Here is a 21,805-nt window from a genome sequence, read left to right on the forward strand (position 1 = left end):
AGGGAAAACTCCAGCCAAATCTGTCAGCAGTATCAAATCTGATGTTTTTGCAGAGTGTTGGAGGTTGCGTGCCTGATTGGATGTTCCAAGCCCTGCCCTGTGCGTATAGAACTGGGACTTCTTCTCCGGTTTATTATTAAGACCTGTTTTACTGCCAGCCAGGGCATTTCATTTGAGAAAATTGAGAAACACAGTCCCCATATCAACAATAAAATCTATTTGTCTTTTCAGCAAATGGCTCTCTGGTCATTTAAAGACCAGAGTAATTATATAGGAAAACTTCCTGCAACCAACCGATCTGTATGCGCGCTGAGAATTGTGCAAATCAAAATGAAACACAATGGTGCTCTCAACACAGGATGACTTGCTTGAAAGGGGTGGGTGCTTTGCAGTCACATCACTTCTTCCTTTGTAGTTGCTAAGCGACACTCGACCAAATTAAATTTTTTTATTTATTTATTAATTTTTATTTCCGCTAACCTTGTAAGAGCAATTGCCTATTTCATTAGATTTTTATTTTCATTTGATGCGTGAAAGGCTAGATGGCTGAATAGGATTCAGCGATTATGAATGTGCCCATTGCAAAAGGAAGTCTATTCATTCTCCCTTGTTTTTTTTTTTTCGATTTTGCTGCCGTGACAACCTTCTGTAGCAGAGCTGAGAACTGCTGCCCCCCTGCCCCCACCCCTGCCCCCGCCCCCACTTAACATAACTTTAGTGTCCTAATCTCCCCCATTAGGGTCATGTCCATTTCAGTTCAGATAATGAATTGAAGTTAATTGAATTCATATTTACGTTTTTGTTTAGGCATGTCACAGATGCTTTTATCCTGGGCCACTTTCCTTTCTTTTCTCTTTTTTTACATTAATTTAAACAGCTGATTATGCGCTGAAGAAATTCAATTAAATAACTTGCTGAAAGCCCCACTTGTCATTTGAACCTGCAGCCTCTGAAGTGCAATCCCTGCCCCCTAGCCATTATACTACACTGCCACCCGGCCCTGGCCTGTAATGTTCAATGAAGATTTTTCTATTAGTTTTCTTGATTATTCATTGCATGACGACAAACTTGTTGCTTCGTATTTGTGTGTTGGTGGCTCATTATTTTTCATATTATGTACATGTGCTGTTGATGATTCTTCATGCGTGCCAGACCGTGTAACCCTCTAGTTCTCTGTGACTTTGCAAAAGTTTGTATCCTTCCTTCCGTGTCCTGGGGGAGCGCCGCAAGGGTGTCCTTGAGCTTGTGTCGGCCGGACGGGTGAGCCCGGACCGCAGTCTGCCCACTTTGCCCGTTCACCTGAATTCACCAGGCCTTCAATCCCCCAAACCCCCCCCCACCACAAAAAAAGCATTATTCTCTGCGATGGCCCACAATCCTCTGCTGCGGTGAGCGGGGGAAGAGCGTGAGAGAGAAGTGCTTTGAGGGGCGGCCGCATTAAAAAACAGGCCGCGCGCTCTCCACCACCAAGACAAACGGGTACATTACCCACAACAGCCCGGGTCGACTGCCTAAACAAATCACCACCTGCTCCGCTGAATGCATTCATCTGATCCTGGGCTGACCCCACCCCCTACACCCCCTACACCCCCCCACCCCTCTCTCCCCCCTCTCTCCAGCCGCCACATCGCTGGGTCGTCTGCTCGTGTGTTTTCCCTGCGCCTCCCCAGGAGCCAAAGCGCTTTTTAATTGTTTTGCGAGTGCAGGAGGAGAGATTGCACTCGCCCTCTGTTTACTTAATCAGCCATGGAGGGCTCACCAATGGCAAGTCCAATTACTTCTCCCCCCCAATTTATGTTTTTTCTGGTGATACTGGGGTGAGAAACCTCCCCCCCCCCCAACGACCCACGGGCCTTCTCGCCACTTCGTTCCTCTGTTGTGCGTTCGATGTGCAGCTGTGTGTCTGTGTGCCTGTGTGTGTGTGTGTGGTGTGTGCTTGTGTTTGTCTGTGTGCCTGTGTGTGTGTGTGGTGTGTGCTTGTGTTTGTCTGTGTGCCTGTGTGTGTGTGTGGTGTGTGCTTGTGTTTGTCTGTGTGCCTGTGTGTGTGTGTGCGTGGTGTGTGCAGTGTGCATGTGTGCGTGTGTCTCATTTTTACTGACATGTGTCAGAGATGTACATAACAGGACACTTTTTCACAGATCAGTACGTTGGGATTACAGGATCATTTATTTCAAGGTTCATTAGTGTGAGTTTTATCTCTATGACCCCCCCCCCCCCCCCACCATTATTTCAGCCAGCAAATTTTGTCACCCACACTCCAAGTAGGAACACTGCAGTGATTGCATGTGTGCTGGCTTGATCCACTCAGCCAAGAGCCAGTAACTATTTACACCCTGCAGCCCGCACAGTTCTACAGGAGAGTCAGCGACTGTTCTACACCCTGCTGCCCACACAGTGCTACAGGAGAGTCAGCGACTGCTCTACACCCTGCTGCCCACACAGTGCTACAGGAGAGTCAGCGACTGCTCTACACCCTGCTGCCCACACAGTGCTACAGGAGAGTCAGCGACTGCTCTACACCCTGCTGCCCACACAGTGCTACAGGAGAGTCAGCGACTGCTCCACACCCTGCTGCCCACGCAGTGCTCCTGACTAGAGCTAGTACTGGTCTCAGGAGAGCTGTATCTCTTACTATTGAAAACTGGCATCCTGCACATGACTGGTGTTTAAAATTAAACCAAAACCCTACCGCTTACAGCCAAACATATGCCAGTGTGAATATCCTGTCGCTGTTGACTGGTGTTGAGAACGTTCCCAAGGCTCACACCTATGATACCGTAGGACACAGCCTGCTCTTCCTGTGAACACATTCATTCACTGAGCCAGTCCTGTAGTATTTGGCGACTGATTCTGGATTTCGATGGTTTTGTAGATTCAGTCAGTCATAATTCAATAAATATGCTTGTAATGCTGTGCAAGTTCTACAAAAACTCTAAGACCAGTTCAGTTTCTTCTTTCTGAACTGAAAATGAAATTGTAGGTATTCAGATGAAGGCTTTTTTAAAAATGTCCTAATACTTAGTTTTTGTTCAGCTCTGCGCGATATTTCATGTATCCACTGGAAGCCCACTTAATCTATGCAGTATTTCGATGGTGTGATTACTCAAGGCTCTCAACAAGCCCCAATGCGCCATTATGAATGCAATAATGCCTGTAGTCCCATGGCGGGACCCTCTGTGCGGGTTTAGCATACTGTGCTATTTGGGCTTAAATCACGGTTATTGTCTGGCTGTAACTGAAGCTTGCGTAATGGTAGCGGCGAAAGACATCCCAAAGTGCCTGTGTGGCTTAGCCTGTACTCTGAGCACTCATTCATTCCTATTGCACCCTGGCCTTTTCGAACACCACGAGCAGCACAAAGACAATGATCCAACTCGGAGAGTCTCTGTTGTCCCAACTGTCTCATGACTGAATCCTCCATTATTACGGATTTCCAAACGGCAGTTAAACTTGCGTTCAAAAAGCGCTTTCGCTTTCTAATCACCGCCTCCATTGTTCAGTCTCGTCGGGGGCACACACGCGTGCACCTGGAACTCTGAAGCTAATTTCTGAAGTGGTCTGTTCCTGATTCCTGTAATCGTCACAGGTGAGGTACTTGTACAGCACAGCTGAATGCAAGGCTTGTGAAATGATCTTTAATCGGTCCTTTTGAGGGAGAATCTGAGCACTGTCCAGTCGCTCAGCTCACAAATTCAACAGCGGAACTAATGGAGATCTAGATAATGTGGACAAGTAGATCCAGTATGATCCATAATTGAATGCATATGACCACAGATTAAAATCCATTAGGGTTAAGCTACTGCTCGTCAAGGCAATGCAACTTTTACAGTATGTTACGCACGAGCACATGATCCATGGTGTGTTTTAATAAAGAACAATGACTAACAAGAAGCAACACGTGATATGGAATAATACTTGAATAAATATCAAAGTGTTACATGTGCAAATTAAAGAGTAAAAAAAGGAATATTAAAATGTCTCCCTAATCCAGTCTGAGGTGTCTGTTTCAGTTCATTTTCATCAATCGAACTTACGCGCTTATTTGTACTGGGGTAGACGTTCAGTCAATATAAATTACCAATTGATTCAATCATTTCACATAAAAAAATACTTGGTTCAACTTGCTCAATTTGCTGTAAAGGAAATTACATGTTATGAAAAACTGATTAACTTTGTTTATCTGGACCAGCAACTTAATTTCTGCTTACTTTTGCATATCATCACCAGTGAGGCAAGCACTGTTTTAATTGCAAAAAAGTATTAAGCGATCAGCTGTCAAAGGGGCTTTTTAACCAGCGTTGGTGTCTTGTTCCGCCATATCACTCAATGCATCACCTTTTTCCGGGATCCTAATTAAGCGGCGTGTCATAGCATATAATAAAACTGGCGGTAAAATGCAGTAATGCATGCAAAGTGTCGACCGTGGCAATTTGTAAAAGCAAACGGGTTTCGGCTCGTCGGCACGTGTAATTACAGGACGCCGCTCGGCCCCTGACTTTGAGACGCCCCCCCCGACGCGCAAACGCGTCCAATTTAAAAACCGGACGCACAGCCCCCGCAGCCGCAGCCCCGACACCGCAGCCCCGACGCCGCCTCAGAACTCGTCAGATTCACAGCTGTCTTTTGTCTTCCTTTTTGTGCTCTCATTTGTGTAGCGGTCAGATGACTGAGACGTATGCTCTTTCTCCTGATGAAGGAAACTGGGAATTGGTTCGCTGTCATGGCCGCTTCATCTGTTTCTTTCTGTGAAGCAAATTAGACTTGGGGTCTCGGATGTCACGGTGGGGGTGGAGGGCATAGAAGTGTGTGTGCGTGGGGTGTCTCGTGGCGTAGCCTGTAGAGCACTGCCCACATGCTCATTATAAGCCGCGACGTCGGCGGTTCGAATCCCGACCGCGCGACCTTTGTCTCCCTCTCTCTTCCCCTGTTCTTCCTGTCTCTCTACACTGTTCTGTCCAATAAAAAGTGTCTGTGTGTGGGGGGGTCCCCACTTTCGTACATTGTGTCACTTCCCTGAAGGGGATTTTTTTTCAATCACCAGGAAGGTGCTTTTTTTTAGTTGAGTGCCGGTGGGGTCGAGAGCCTGCCGCTCAGTCCAGCTCCATCTGTTGGCTTGCTCCTGAGACCGTGGGTCTCCCGTGTGTGAGAGAAAAACAGCCTCTGATTGTTAGAGGAGTGTGGCAGTCGGCACATTGCAGCGCTGTGTTTGTCTTGCGGGCCCAACTGTAATCTGTTCCTGCTCTCAGTTTCTTGGCTGAGGTTGGCATTGGTTTTGATTTGCTTTGTTTTTTCTCTTCCATAAAAATTAAACATCACCCCTCCATGCTGTGAAGCATACTGTCAGGGTAACTGGCAATTTAACCTTGTACATTTGACAGTTTTTCAACACTGAAAAAATTCTCATCATCAACTTGATGTTAACAAAATGTGTTACAGGCCAGTCAGCTCTTGTGATTGCTTATAAATGGATTCCTATTGCATTATGTTGGCTTATAGGCTAGTTAACAGTTTTGGTCCAACTAAAACAACCTTGAAGTAATTTGCAAGTTCATTACCTGAATGTATCTGTTGCTATGCAGTGCAGTAAGTGTACTAATATGCTTTTTTTCTAGCATGAATTATTATGTTTATTTTCAGTTTTTTTTTTTGTTGTTTTTTTTTGGAGAAAGCTCATGTAAGGTAAAGGTTTTAATGGCTCTCGGTAAGGACTCTCAAACCACAGGACGCATGTTTTTCTTTTTATTATTTTCAATGCAAATTGCAGAATTGATCAGGCAGAATGTGAGCAAACTAAAGCGGAAGGTTCATTCTTCCCTGGTGGCGGGTCCAGAGAGGGTTTTCTCTGTTCTCAGAGGCGCAGAACGAGCCGACGGTCGGGCCTCCCGCTGGACACGCCGGAGCTGAGCCGGACCCGAGCTGGAGCCCTCGCGCTCGCTCAGGTACGGTCCAAACCGGCGAGGCCCCCATCCAGAACCGGCCCGGTTTCACTTCTGGTACTGGCACGACCGTAACGGAGCTGGACGCTAGCACGTACGGTAACGACGGTCGCTTCAGAGTTTCGCCACGAGGACATGCCAGTAAACCAGAGCGCGGACGGATACAGGCAGCCCTCGTCGCCACGTGCCCGTGTTGCCAAATACATGCTTCTCCGTAAGGGAGGAAAAAAACGCGGGCATCGGAAATAAAACCAGCTCCTCCAAGCCTGCCGTGCTTACGTCCGTCCAGAAAGCCGGTGGCTAAACGCACTGCCGTGTTGGAGACGCCGTTCGGTTTGCCCTGGGCTGCTGAGGGCCAGCGGGGTGTAATGCGCACTGTGGAGTAATGCGCCCGCCATCGCGGCTCGAACGCGGCTCGGCGTGAACGTGCCGCAGCGCGAAGGGGACACGAGAGACGCCGCGCCCGTGTGTTTACGGTCTGGGATGCTGAGCCTCATTCCGGGAGAGGAGAGCCGTTCTCACGCCAACTTCTAAAGCACTGGGGTCGCTCTGATTTTCTGTCGCACCGTTGTGAGGTGGATCCAAAAGCGTGCTCGGCTGAGACTCGACCACCCCCCTCCCCGCCCCCCCTCCTCCCCCCTCACCTCCTTTCTTTCAGTGTGTCCTTTGATTACCAGTGTGGCTGATCCAGGTGGTATAATATAGACAAAGGCGTTGTTTTGCTTTCATTCTTGGACATCTGAGAGGCTTTGATACCTGCATTTGATTGTGCTTGTTTGTGTAAATGAGAACACAAACCGTAAGCATGCAGGAGTGCATGGAGCAGGACTGAGGTTTATTTATTTAAAAAAGCTACAAGAAAGGCAGTATGACTCCTGCATTGTCAGTTTAAAAAATGTAATTGACAATGCAGTTTTCCTTACTGTAACAAATGAGTATTTCCGTGACCAATTATTTTTTCCAAGGAAACTGAAGGTGAGCCATTCCTGGAGAAGGGATGGTGTCGTGCTTTATATCACCGTTATTTACCTTGGATGTTTTGTGCAGACAGGACAGTCTTAGATTACGTTGGTGGTGGTATTGGTAACAATGACGACTTGTTGTTGTTATTATTATTAGTAGTAGTGGTAGTGGTAGTTGTTGTGGTTGTGGTAGTAGTTGTAGTAGTAATAGTGGTGGTAGTGGTAGTAGTAGCAGTGATAGCAAAATAATAATTATATGGAAATTCGGTACCTAAATTTGCCACCAATACCGATATCGAACCATATCAGTGTGTGTGCCTGGGGAATCTCACGGTGGGTGTAGGAGGAAAAAGCCTTGCTTTACAAGCCTTGGTCATAAAGTCACATTGTAATCATGCATTTTACCAGTTCCCCCACGACGGCAGTTGCGAGCTGAAATTCATACAGCTCTAAAGCACGAGCCGGTTTGATTTCTCCGCTGTTAAATGCCAGGTGCTGAGGGCTCTGCTGGAAGGTCCTGAAGCTGTTATTCTAAGCCTGGCGCGAGAGAGAGAGACTTAAAGCCGTCCCTGACAGAAGATGTCAGTGTTCCTGAGGAGCTGTAACAGAACTTTTATAACACGTTTTCTCCTCTCGCAAAGGAACTGAACCCTGACAGACAGCGGAGTGCGATGAAATAAATCCCTCATTATTTTTATAAACGAGGGAGAAACACACTTGTAGCTTTGCTTTTAATGAGGCGTTTAACTGTTTTGGACAAGTGATGGGAAAAAAATACATGTGACATAAAGAGGCACTTTTTTGTTTGAGTGTGTGTGTGTGCATGTGCATGATATAATTGTGTCATTAAACAGCTACCTGATTTGCTGTGACTAAAAGGAGTTGCATTGGAAACAGACAGAGCAGAGGTTTCTGTATAAGATTTTTTTATGCATGCACTGGCTGTATGAAATGAAGGTTTTGTGGTTGTAGGGGGAAAGTGAAATAACTCATCTTGAGTGATTTCAGCATTCCACCCTTCTGCTCAGATTCAATAAACACGTAATTTAGCAGGTAGAGCTGAGGGACTTCGCTGCTGTCCAAGTGCTGATATGTTTCATTAGATGGAGATGATCTGTGCTCACTGTCTTTCCCACAAAGCATCTTTTTCTCCCGACGGAGAGGATATTTGCTTAAAATACCAGGATTTCATATTTCTTTTGGAAAAATACAAAAAGATGTTTAAGTGATTAGCCTATTTCCGGTAGTATGTTCATTGTTTTACTGCAGTGGAATTCAGATTTTGTGATATTTAATGTGCAATCAAAGATGGCTACCGGAGATTATAGTTTGCTTTAGAATTTGCATGATAATGATTAATTTTCAAGTTGGGTTACAATGGGCATTCTACTCAAGCTAGTCAAATCTTGTAAGGAAGTGCACCGCATGGATAGGAAGCCTGTCTTCACAGTGCTGCATTGTATGCCATTGTCTTTCTTTCACTGTTGACTGCCAACAACAGACACGATTAAGTCCCATCATAATCATCCAGGACTCAGTGTTTTGAGTACACTGCTGTCCTGTATTTAATCCTTTACTAATGCCAATCCTTGCAAATATTGCCTGTAAAACAATGTAGCCCACAGTATGTATACAGCTGGGGATGTTTCAGTTTTGTTATCTATATTGAGCAGAGTAAATGTTAAAGAAGGAGCAAGTAAGGCTGTTCCCAAAACAGCTCTGACATACTCACAGTGCTCTGCCATCTCTAGCTTCATATTAAGCTAATTGCTGTACTTATCGAGTCCGTTTAGCTGTCCACACCAGCTCTGAGAGCTTTAGCAGTTGAAATAAACCTGCTGGATTGCAGTCCTCCATGATCTGAGTTTACAGCACCTTGCTTAAATTAATAACTCTATGGTTTTGTTTATTTTGTCCACCCAGCTGCAAACTGCCCCAAAATGTACTGTATCTCACTGGCTGGTCACACTGATTGGTTCATATGAATCAATAATTTGTCAGCCTCCCCTTTTCTCAATCTGATGTGAATAAGCGTTTCTAGGGGTCCAAACACTGCTGTTGCTGGAACCTTAATGTTTTCACCAGGATTATTTTGATCAGGGGTCCATGTACCACAGGTGCTGGAACCTTATTGTTTTTGTTAAGATTTTTATTAGTAGTGGTAGTTTTCTACACTTTGTACCCAAATAATATTGAACTGGTAAATGCTAGACTTGCAAAACTTGGTAAGCTTGTTTGGATGAACTCTTGCCTCGGTTGAAATATTGACCAGATTGGCCACTCGGGGGCACTATAGTGCATTAATGACATAACCGTGTTTTTGCGTTTACAAGCCCAGCCCTTCCGCCCTTATTTGGTACATGTGTATCTCCAAATGAGTAATATTTGAATCTGACAGAGGGTATGTTTTAATGACTACTTTGCAGTTTGGGAACAAATTGGCCAATCGGTGGTGCTATGACCATCTTAGGAATTTACAATGTTGAAACGATTAAAACTTCTGTTCCATTTGACCTAGAGACTAGACACCATCCTCACAAGATCCCGCCCCACCTCATCCATAAATTTGTTCAATGACAACAAGATTCGATTTTCCACCAGTTTGAATTTGGTGAAAAGAATGGCCAAATGACAAGCCAGTGAACTTGCATGTTTGTAAATCCATAACAGTTTGACATAAACGGATGAAAATTTGGCAGATGTACTGTATTCAAATTTGCACTAAGCCTCCTAGTTAATGGTGTTCACCCAATCGAGCATATGCTGGCACATGCTGATGAGATGGATGTTTAGCGCTACAGTGTAGATCCATGCAATCAGCAGAACACGCAGATTGCATGACTGGTGCTCGTATCCTGGGAATTGCAGCTAAGGCTTTCTGTTTTTTGAGAACTGCCTCAACTACAGAAATTTACTGTTACTTCTAAAGTATTTGTGCGTCAGTGCAAAGTTGAAGTAAACAATATATTTCATAGAAACTGCAGTTTAGCAAAGAGCAAGTGTCTTAGATATATCTTCATTTCTAAAGCAAAGACTGTGTGTGTGGCACCATGTAAACATGAGCTATGCGCTATCACTCTAACCCAGGCGTCACACTCATTTATGTAAGCAGTCACAGGTCACAAAGGCTTGCTTTGCTTTGCAGTGTGAGGGCTTCGAAGGACTTTTTGTGTTGTAAGGCTTGTCGGTGCGCTCAGAAGTATTCAGAATTTGTCAAACGCAGTCTTTGCTCGCAGTAAAATCAGACGTTGAAAGTGAACACATTATGGCTGCCATTCATCAGAAGGAGCCTCTCGTTGTTTTGTCATCTTTTCCCCCCATTGTGTTGATTGAGAGCGCACTTGCACATATTGAACAAGTGCCACGGCTGCTGAGGTGCAGAGTTTATTACTACCGTACCACAGACTGACGGATTATAGATTTAGGCTACACCAGGCTGGCGAGGGACGTTTCACATTGGGTTCATCTAAGGGAAAAAAATGACATTAAAAAAAATAAGTATTGATTTGTTTCTGACTAAAGCAAAAACTTGCCAGGTACAGAGGCATACCAATTTTTGCAGTTTGTCCGGTTCGTTTACTTAGTTTGCTTAATCGGGGCTTGGCTTGTTTCTGTTCACAGCGCTATCGGCACTGCTCTCCTCTCTTTCATAATGTGTCCAGAGAAATGAAAGCATGTTTTGTGGGAAATTAAAATACTGTGGTAGCTGCAGTGTTCTTTACTGCACCCAGATAACCTGGAAGCTAGCTACATTTGTTAGCCCATTTGCTTAACCCTGAATATGGCCCATTATCTGGTGAGATGCTATAGTTACCCCATCACCTTATTGCTATAGTATTGTATTTATAGTGGTCACTAAAATTGAATTATGTGCGAGTAAACTACTGTAGTTGTAGTACTGAGATTGGCCCGAGTCTCCAAACATTTCTGGGAATCTCCTCATTTTAAAGTTATTGTAAGGGTAAATCCATGAATAGCTTGAGACTGCATTGTATTGGCTTGTTGTGGTATGTATTATGCATTAGATGGTCGAGAGTAATGCTATGGTGTCATTTTTTCAGTACCCTAAGAATTATGCAGTTCAGAAGAAACAAGTGGCATTTTTGAAAAGCTATGGCTACACTGGCTCGGTCAGTGCACACGCCCGCTCGTGCAGTGACCATTTCACAAAACCTCACAAAACCAGACCGCTTTCAAAAGACTTGGCCAAATTCCTGACACTTGTTGCTGGAGCTGTTCCCGGGGGAGGCTCCTCTTCTGGCTCACACATATACGGCCATGTTTGGCCGATTTCACTCGCTGCCATGAATCCATCTGCCATTCCTGACAGACAGATGTAGCCACGCACGTTTACTTATGGGTGGTGCATTTTGGGAAGAGTTCAGGATGGGGGTGGTGTGGCAGGGTGGTCTCGACCACGCCCATACAATCCTCAGGATTTTTTCAATGCAGATTTTATGTCTGACTGGAAATACTGTACGTGTTATTATGGCTATTGACATTACTTTGAATAGACATTTGGTGGATGTGTAATTGATACATCCCTCTGTGATAATTTATGGCTATTTGAGCTATTTTCAGCCCCTTTACAGTTACGTTAACCTTGGCTCCCAGATACCTGCGAATCATATGAAATGTCCCAGAAATGTCTCCTTGTGAAAACCCAAATTCAGTTTTTTAAGAGTGGTTAACAAATGTATTTAGCCAATAATCTAGTTTGCTTCTTTAGTTTGCATGTTGGCTTTTTAACCACTGTAGTTAGCACAATATGTAGTAGAAATGGGCCAGAAATAATCTATTTTGCCTATCGAACAGCTAACAGAGCGTGATTAAGTTTCTCTAACCAAGAGAGAGAGAGCAGGGACCCCATCATTTTCTCACATAAGATTTTTAATTACTCAAAAGCGTAAATGAAAGTATAAGCAATTCAGTTTTTTATTTGTGCACCTTGATTTGTTTTGGGTCCTTTTTAATGTTCCAAATTATTCAAACAAGGTTAAACCAGCTCTTAAGAAAGTTTCACTTAATATCACATCACATGCACACACACACATACACACACAAGCATGCACACATACACACACACACACACACACACACACAAGCATGCACACATACGCACGCGCGCACACACATACACACACACACAAGCATGCACACATACGCACGCGCACACACACACGCATGCATGCACACATACACGCGCACGTACACACACACACACACACACACACACACACACACACACGTCAGCGCACACACCCAGATGACAGTCTTTCAGTAGCCTCCCATTGCTTTAGCTTTGTGTTGCTGGGGCTTATATCTGGCAGATCTTAGCTTGTGTCTATTACTATTTATTAGGGGTGCCATGGTTTACAAAACTTATGTTCAGTCCACAGTTATGGTGTCACAGTTTCAGTTCAGTACATTTTTGGTAAAACAAAGAAAAAAGGGTTAGGGTATGATTAAAATATGATTAAAAATGGTTATTAAAATACATTCAAATTATTACGAAAAGCTTGAGAACGGGTTTTCTTTCAAAAGGCAAACTGCCACTTTAGGCATGATATAGCTCAGCTCAAGCACTTTAGTCATGCTTAGATGTGGAATCCTCCGTGATCTATAGAGACGCATATCTTTTTCTATGACCACCCCAAGGCTTTGGTTATGGATTTCTCCCTGTCTGAATCTCCTTGGAAAGCCTGTTCAAATGCGGCATGGAGGTGGAGCTGTTCTCTCCCTGACATTCTCCTTCTTCTGTTCGTAACGGACGCAGTAGGACAATGTCAGTGTAAACAGCGTGTTATGTTTGACATGTTTCCGTTAGCATACAGCACACTTGCGAAGCAGTGCTTGCAGATGTTTTTTTTTAGCACCCTTTCCTCATCACTACCCTTGTCAGACTCAGCGCTAAATCCATAATGCTCCCAAACGGCAGGTTTAAACGTTGTTGGGGGATACTCTTCAGTGCGGTTTTTTTTTTGCACACGTGCCTTTTCGCAAACTGACCAATTGACTGGCGCTTCAGTCTCCATAACTTAACCTGTGCAAGTAGTTCAGCTGGATTAAAACATTTTTTTAAATAGGACGAGTTACCTGATCTTCGTATTTCTTACTTTCATTGTTGTTTGACATAAAAATGACCTCTAACTTTCACAGAACTTTTTTTTTTTTAAGCGCGAAGTTGCAAGTGGTACTTTTGAGAGCACAGCTAGACCCAAAGAGCATTTCTGAAGCGAGCGAATGGAGCCGTGGGTGGGGAACCAGTTTGTTTTTTCGTTGTGTTTTTTTTACATGATCCGTTGCGGCTCGACCATTTACCTCTTAGAAAGTCATCAGCGCTCCTCACAATGGGAGCCACTGCTGGATGTCTCCACATGGGAGTGGGGTCCATTAGTGTCTGCAGACTCGGATTCCTCATTATCCCATTACGTAGTCTGTCACTTACGCTGTAATTGGGGCTGGTAATTATCTGACTCACCAAATGTAACGCATCCCGCACGAGGACACGCTGTGCCGGAAAATGAAGAGCCATTGATCAGCAGCACTCCGGCCTGTCATGCTACATACCCTACCCCCAACCCCCCCCACCAGCCTTTTTCCCTCCCGGATTAGACTGCCATTGATCCCTGGCAGCGAATGAATGGCCGTGGCTGGATCGACCCGGCGGAGCGGGGCCCGGGGTCTGCTTTCGTTAGGGTGGAGCCATCGATCCGGGAGTCACCGGAGCCAAGCCCCCGGTCCGGTCCGGGGCGGGGCGGGGCGGGGCGCGGCGCGGTGCGTTCACACGGGCGGAGATGTCCTTCCTCCTCCTGTGAGTCATGTGAGATATATAAATGTGCGCGCAGTGCCTACGACTGCCTGCATCTGGTGCCACGCAGATGTGTTTTTATACTGTGCGTAAATCTTTATCTTTTTTTTGGATCAGCCTGCTGTGAACTACCTCAAGCACATGCTATGGTAAGAGCTGTAGATTTGCTTTTAAAACTTGCATTGCAGTGCTTACCTATTTTATTTAATTATTTGTTCGGTTGTTTATTTAACATGACTGGAATTTTTGATGAAGTAAATGGTTTACATGACGGACCTGGTAACCTAGACCCCGGTTGCCAGATCAAAAACACATCAGCTTTTACACGCCACAGAGGGATCCTGACAGTGCCGGGTTTGATTACTAATGCTCTGCTACCAGGTGTTTCCTTGCGGTGTCCCGCTGCGTCTTCTCACTCTCAATCCTTTTCATATCCCAGAATCCTCCCATAAACTCAGCATTGTAACCCTGTCTCCCTGACACCTGAATTATGCCGTTTGGTGGGGGGGGGGGGGGGGGCAGGTGGGCCCTTGGGTAATGATTCAGGATTGGTCGCCCCCCTCCACCGTGCGGCACTGTAAATGACAGGCCAAAATGAAAAGGTTATTGGGGTGAGAGAGGCCAAGGAGATATTTTGCCCGTTGCCAACGGCAACGATACAGCCGGGAGTGGCCGGGAGGCCGGAGCCGCCGTGTGATTTGGCCTGGTTTACGGAGACGGCTGCGAGGGCCGCCACCCTGCTTCGTAAAATACCAGCTGCACCCTGGGCGGTGGGACGAACCGAGCTCCTCCCCACGCTCGCCTCACATCTTCCGCCGCGATCGACGCCGAGGCGTGCAGACAAATCGCTGGCCATTACGCAGACGAGGAGCGCCGCCGCGCCGGAGAGCCTGAAGCTGATTGATTCCCGGTCGCCGCCGAACCCGCAGGCCGTCTCCAAGGGCGCCGTCCGGCACGTTGTCTTCTGATACAAATGTTCTGCTCTGCCGGCGGAAGAGGAACGGTCCGGCCCGGCTAATTACAGATAAAGCAGCAACAAAAAAAAAGGTCATTGAGGGATTAGCTTGAAGTTAATTGGACATTTGAATGCAATCAGATTCTTAACTGGGCACGCGGTGGTTTTTAATGGAAGCTGCTCAGGGTGGGGGGGGCGGGGGGGGGGGTGTTGGTCAGGGACAGGAAGGGATGTGGTACGGATGTGAACAGTTTAGATTTTGCTATTACATGCACGCCGCTGTCGCCCGATGGGCGGGGTTTGATTTCGAGGCGCACGCTTGCGGTAAGTCCTTGATCTGCCATCAGTTATGAATGTGAGATTTATGCGCTCCCACAGTTTAGTCAACTGAAGATGGGGCTCCGATGTCTGAATGGTTACACTGGCTTTCAAAAGCGGTTGAAATTGATGTAATCCATTGTGATTTTCTCAGCTGACGACAAGCAGTAGGTTTTGTGGAGCCTTATTTCTGAGTGGCACTCAGTGGTTCTGCTATTTGAAAAAGCAGACTGCTTGAACTACCATTGACTAGCTATCAAATAGTCTTGTGCTAGCAAATAGTCAAATCATCGAGCAGGGTATATTTGGTTAATTAAGGAAAATGTTGGGATGCAAAGAAATACATGTACATAATGCAGGTACTTTAGAGTTAGAACCTAATTTAGTGTACTTGTTTTCCCACATCAATTTTAAAGAGTTTAGAATGCACTGAGGGAACAATTATGTTGTTTAAATTTAGATTTTGAATAAATACTATGCACATTTTTAACCAATAAATATAGTAACCTGCAAATGTTTCATATGAGAGTTGGTTTGGGAAATTGATATAACTTAGTCCTTGGAACAATTTCAAGGACTGAATTGAATTTTAAGAAGCCAACCCCAAACATGCCTCTTCCACCCTCTCCTTTTTTTCCAATGGAAGCAGAAGTCAGACGGTGCTTCTGAAATACAGATACACTGAAAATGTTTCAAAATACAAATACACTAAAAAAATGCTTCTACAGATACACTAAAGGAATTAAATGGCGGCAAGAACACGGTTTCAATCTTTGCCCATCATGTCGGCCATTACACGCACGTGGTTGGGCGGTAATGAACCCGTATTGATCCGGTTTGGCGGGTGGCGGCTGCCTTGACTGTAGATCGGATTAATCAGAACCGCGCCGTGGCGGGGGCTCAAACCGCTCCCAGACGTAGCGGCCCTCACGGGTTTACAGCCCCGCAGCGGCTCTCTCCAGTCCCGAACGGGAGGGGGGGCAGGGAGCTGCTGGAGAACAGGTCCAGCCCCGCCACATAAATCATGTTTTGCGTCTTACAGAAGCCTCCTAACTGTAAAAGGAAACCGGCCGGTACCGGAGCTGTCCTTTGACCGAGCCAGAGGTCCCCGGGCCTCCTCTGGACCCCGCCCTCTCCTCTCAGTGTTATATTTCATCTGAGAGTAACACTTTGTTCACAAGATGTTCCTCATAAAATTTGCATAATCTTTTTTAGCTCTTTTTCATATTTAATGTTGGGCTCACTCCATTCTTTTTATACTGTAAAGATGTTCTCTATTAGGCTCTTTATCTCTCCAGGATGAAAAAAAAGCCAATTTGACTTTAGGAGTACAATGGAATTAGTGGGTCTCCACCCAGTTCAGGGATAACATGCTCCAGAACCCATCCAGCATTTTGAGCTGCTCATTTGGGAGTTATCAGATCCAAAAATACGCTGTTTCTTTTTTACAATATATTCCATGCTTTGGCCTTGCATAAATCCCTATAGAAAACGATTATAATTGCACTGATATGATGTGGTACACGTCCAGCTAATATTGTTTTTGTTGTTATTATTATTATTATTATTATTACTATTCTGTTCTAGCACCTATGTACATCAAAACAGATGAGGCATAATTACATTTGTGTAATTTCTACTTCATAAGAAATTATTTGTCATCCAGTTAAAAATAACTAGTGTGACATGTTACCATAAAGCTGCGGTCTGCTGTATGTCTTGATTTAACTTGGAATGTATACGTGAGAACCCTGCATTCATAACTGTTTTCTGAAATGTTAACATTCTTCCTATCACTATTAAAGAGGGGTCAGGTTCCTGAAAGTTCGCAGACAAAGCTGCATCCGTTTCTAGAACTTTCCCACAGAACCAGAGGCCCTCTTGCACGTCTTCATCGTCAGCCTTTAAAGGGATACTTTACTTCCTGGAGTTTTTTTATTATGGTTTTAATGTATGTTTTTTTATTGGCATGGGAGTTTTTGTGTGCGATGAAGGATATTTTAGACACTTGTAGAGGTAGATGACCTGCTGGCTTTACAATAGCTAGTAAAAGAGCATTCACGGGTGTGTGGGTTCAATCACAGGGATCCACGTCCGAGTAACTCAAAACCAGCTTATACAGCATGTCTGGGTCGTACAAAAACATACACTAAACTGAAGATATATTAAAAAACATACCTTTAAGATTATTTTAGCAGATATTAGCCTACTGGTAGCATTGGGTACAAGCCATGTGTTTGTGTATTATTTTATTAATATGTTTATTTCTTTCTGAGTTTGACTGTCAAATGTTTATGTGCAAGCTGGAGGTGAATTTATTTATTTATTTGGAGACATATTACTAGCAGTGGATCAAGTAATTTAATTGTAAATTGCTAAATTTACTATGTCTTAATACATTTTTAGTTTTATTCTACAGATTATTCACTTGTACGACTTGATGTGTTCTCCGATGTAATCCAGCTGAGGTGATCTGCTTTAGGGTATGACTGTAGCGGCCAACATTAGCATCTGAATCAGGAACAGTTAATGTCGGTCATGACATGAAAATTGCATTTATAAGATTTTTAAAAAATTTATTTCAGAAAAGGAAAAGAGAAAAATTCTTAGATCTTTGAACGGCTTGCTGTACTATGCAGGCAAACACGCCAACATTTGTATTAATGTCATATGACCATCAAACAGAACCTGTTTGAAGAGCTGCCTTTTATCCCAGGTAAGAGAGGGTAATAGCCTGCCGTGCGTGTTTGGTGCAGCATGTGGGCCCTGGAGCGCAGGGACTGGATGTAGCTGCTGGTTGCCTCTCCTCTCCTCTCCTCTCTCTCCTCCAGGGGCTGAGCTGGTCTCTGTCTCCTCTCCTCTCTCCTCCTGGGGCTGAGCTGGTCTCTGTCTCCTCTCCTCTCCCCTCCAGGGGCTGAGCTGGTCTCTGTCTCCTCCAGGGAGCTCTGTTTCTCTGCATGCGCAGCGGTGTACTGCACCCACCAGCTGACTCAACGGGGGCTCAGCAGAAACCCGCACGCGCACACACTCATGCACACACATGCACACACACACACAGGGAGAAGAGTTGAGGCCAGGAGAAGCGATGACCAGGTGGTCACTGGCATAGAGGGGAGAGCTAGGTGCCCAGAAGAGCGTAGGGCACAGGTTAGGCTGTAGGGCTGAACCATGGCCTGAAGGTTTGGGGGTGCCACTTCCCCATACGCTAACACCAGCGGGCAGCCACCCTGAGCCAGTGGAGGGAACACAGGAGGAGGGAGACTTGGGAAAATATGGGGACGCTGAAAAGCAGGTGGGCTGCAGTATTCTGGATGAGCTGAAGTGCCTGGAGAGAGCACTGCGGAAGGCTGGCCTGGAGGCAGTTGAATTAGTTGAATCAAGAGCTTGAACCTGGAGCTGGGCAGCCTTTCAGGTGAGGAAGGGTCCGATTCTGCAGATGTTGTAATGCGCAAATTTGCAGGATCACGTAAGGGCAACAGGGTGGATTGTGTAAGACCATTAACTGCCTAGAGTCACACCGAGATTCTTGACAGCCTATGTGACTGTGGTGTTGTGGATGGAGATAGAGAGGTCCTGCAGGGGGCAGGATTTGCCAGGGAAAATGAGCAGGTTGTTTTTGTTGAGGTTTAGTTTGAGCTGGCGGGCAGACGTCCAACTGGAGATGCTTGCTCGGCAAGCAAGTGGTGCATCCCTCAATCTGAGTGTCTGAGGATCGGGAAGAGCGAGGGTGAGCAATAACATTATGCGCTAATATTTTCATTATTATTTGTTATATCATTAATATTCTCCTGTACTGCATACTGGAGTCCCTGCTGTCGACATATGGACAGTAGCCCTCGGTAAATCAGCGGGAAGGATGCTGACAGATACTATTGTTAACTAGGTCATTTTTATAAAACTTTTCTCGTTACATATACATTTTAACATCAACTACGGGTTTATGTCTGATTCATATCTGTGAAAACAGCTTCAAATACGGGAAATTGACTCAATAGTAGGAGAAGAAAGAGGCACCTGGCAACCTTGACTATGGAGCAGCATTAGCATTAGGCTAGCCTACCTAAGATGACACCAGGAGAAGAGAAGCCAACACAACTGTGACCTCTAACAAGGTACAGTAGGAGCACAAAGAGAATGAAATACACGGCAACTTGTTTGACACGATTACCAGGAATCATTTAGCTAGTTAGTTACGTGCTCTAAGCATTGCTCAAATATGTTAGTCCAACCGTAGCATCCGTTCGTCTACTTGGGAAAATAAGTGCAGTGCTCTATAGTGTACCCCGGAGTCAGTTGCTTTACAGGCGGGTAGCCTGTGTTAAATCTGATGAAGTCCTGAGCTACAAATACAAGTGAATATAACTGACAGATCCTCTCAATGAGTTTTCTATGGAAATTGCTTTCCAAACGGAAGCTTGACGGAATTAGCAACAGTTACTAAGGTGCGCGGGATTTGGGCGGGGCTTGACAAGGGTCAATTTTGCCATAAGAAGACACTGTTTACCTAATCTCGCACAGATGGGAACAACTTTTTTTATGCATGGAAGCATAAAATCTGGGTGAAAAATCAGTTTAAACCAGTCAGCTTCTTCTAAAAAAAACCTATGTATTTTTTTTGGTGGAAATCGGTAAAAGCCTAAAACAATGAGCCTTATGTATACAGTATACAGTGTACATCTAGTCTGTAACAGTATTCTGATCACATTCTGGGCTTTGATCTAAAGCAGTGCTTTGCAGATAAGCAGACATCAATGCAATCACATATAATTTCATTATGGCACAGAGATTTCAGATCCCTTTTGTAGAACATGTTTTATTTATGTGTTCATACAGCAAGCTCTGAGTCTTATCATACTTTTGAGCAATGAGATTAAAGAGAGGCCATAAAACAAAGTGTGGTTGACGTCCTGCTTGATGGACATAAATTGTTATAGTGATGACATGTTTTATCATTCAGGAGTTCACTCTTGCCGAAACAGTCTGATTTCACTGAGGAACACTGACACACTGAGAAAAGATGGCGATACATCTATTATTTTAAGAACAGTCAAATGCAAGGCACTGTGTTGTGCAGTTATAGCTTAAACTGTTTAAAGTATGGTTTTGGTGCAGACCCTTTCAGTAAAAAAAAAATGAAAATATAGGTTGAGATGTGTCATTGTGGTAATGGAGCGGTTACCCATGGTAACCCACAAAATGAGGACTACCTGCTACCAACAGAATAAAGATGGCAGTGAAATTAAGCATTTGACTGTCACACCAGTGCTGGACTAAGCTGTCTTCGCCCACTAAATGCAAACAGTATTTTTCTTCTCTGTTGTTTGCTTGAGATATTCTCTCAATGTCACCATAGAATTCTCTCTCGATGCAGATGTGGAGGCTCACGTCCAGAGTTTTAACGTGTAGGAATGAGTCCTCACAAATTCTCATGAAGTTGCATTTGCAGATTCAAAGCATCTCCTTTCTTATTTTCTTCCAAATGGGGAGAAAGTTTTGTATAAAGTTAAGTCTGACTTTAAAAAAAAAAAAAATAGTATAATTTTAAAAAATACAAAACTGCACCTCACTAAAGTTCAGCACAGAAAATTAGCCTATTGCTATCTAGGGAGCAAATTTTCTGAATGACACAGTAATGGTAGCAATTAGTGATTCAGACAGGCAAAAACGCTCAGTGCTACGTGCCCAGCAAGGAGCCTCAGCCTACGTGTTCCTTCACAATGTGCAAGCGGAAGGCTCAGCCGCTGCTGAATTCCAAGTGTATTGAACAGTGGCAGTGTGCGTTAGTGTGGAGGACAGGATTCCTCTGAGGACAAGATTCCCCTGCGTTTCAGGCTGATGATTCTCCAGCTGTTATCATACCGCTTATAGGCTTAGCGTCCCGGCTTATAATTAGGGGGCCTTTGTTAGAAGGCGCTGGCTGTGATAATGCTGAGTGCGGTGCAGCTGAAAAGTTATCGAGTGCAGGTGGGCTGTCAGTGTACTGCGATAAGCCAGTGATGTTATCAGGTAGGATTTTGAAGTTCTCTGTGTACAGCAAGCAGTCTACGGAGTATGCTTTAATGAATGAACTCCAGAATGTGCAGTTTTGTACTGAACGCGATAGTTTTGATTCCCTGAAGCGTACGGCCCTCCCTCAGGACATGGCCAGCGGTTGGCGAAGCTGAGAGAGACCAGGCGGACGGGCCGTGTATCAGCAACCTGCTGAGTGATACCGTGTTGGAGAGAGAGCAGGAGGAGGAGAAACATACACACTTTAAAATGTTTGCTTAATGGAGCAATATCACAAGTACAGATCAATCAATTATTATTTTTAATCATCAGAACATACACATCAAACATGTTGGCAACACTGGGCTAGCCTTACAAATGTGTGTACTGTAACGGTCACATGCGATGTGTAATTCAGTTTGATATTGGACGCCTCACAATCGAATCAGTGTGTCATAATTATCCAGAATTCTGGATATCAAACGTCTGTAAACAGATAACTATGGGGATTGGTAGCTAAACTGTGAATTCTGTGGTTTTTCTTTGTCGTGAAGCACTGGAATGTCTACCCTGGACCAGGTTCTGATTTTATCAACAATTTCACAGTCCACAACATCAATAATTGTTTTGGATTTGCCTGTGAAATTTATCTCACTTTCAAAGCTGTTGCTTGCCTCAACTTAAGGGTACGTGGGCTCTTGGGCTGAAGATTGTAACTCCCCCACACGCTCGTGGGCTCTTGGGCTGAAGATTGTAACTCCCCCACACGCTCGTGGGCTCTTGGGCTGAAGATTGTAACTCCCCCACACGCTTGTGGGCCGTGTGTATGTGCATT

At 44.8% G+C, this 21,805-nt stretch overlaps 1 protein-coding gene across 9 annotated transcripts in view; it reads left to right on the plus strand.

Annotated features, from left to right (window-relative positions):
- Positions 1–21,805, plus strand: part of gpc5a (glypican 5a) — a 166,075-nt gene that overhangs the window by 111,710 nt on the left and 32,560 nt on the right. For 4 of the 9 annotated variants that reach the window (XM_064310035.1, XM_064310032.1, XM_064310034.1 and 1 more), the window contains exon 8: positions 2,340–4,425. The exons of 1 other annotated variant lie outside the window; for it this stretch is intronic. In XM_064310035.1, the coding sequence (XP_064166105.1) occupies positions 2,340–2,596 (257 nt within the window). In that variant the 3' untranslated portion in view covers positions 2,597–4,425. Of the gene's footprint in view, positions 1–2,339; positions 4,426–21,805 lie in introns of those variants that run through there. 4 more of the 9 variants (XM_064310031.1, XM_064310030.1, XM_064310025.1 and 1 more) reach the window with 3 other exon arrangements.

This window comes from Anguilla rostrata, chromosome 15, assembly GCF_018555375.3.
Source record: "Anguilla rostrata isolate EN2019 chromosome 15, ASM1855537v3, whole genome shotgun sequence".
Classification (NCBI taxonomy): Eukaryota; Metazoa; Chordata; class Actinopteri; order Anguilliformes; family Anguillidae; genus Anguilla; species Anguilla rostrata.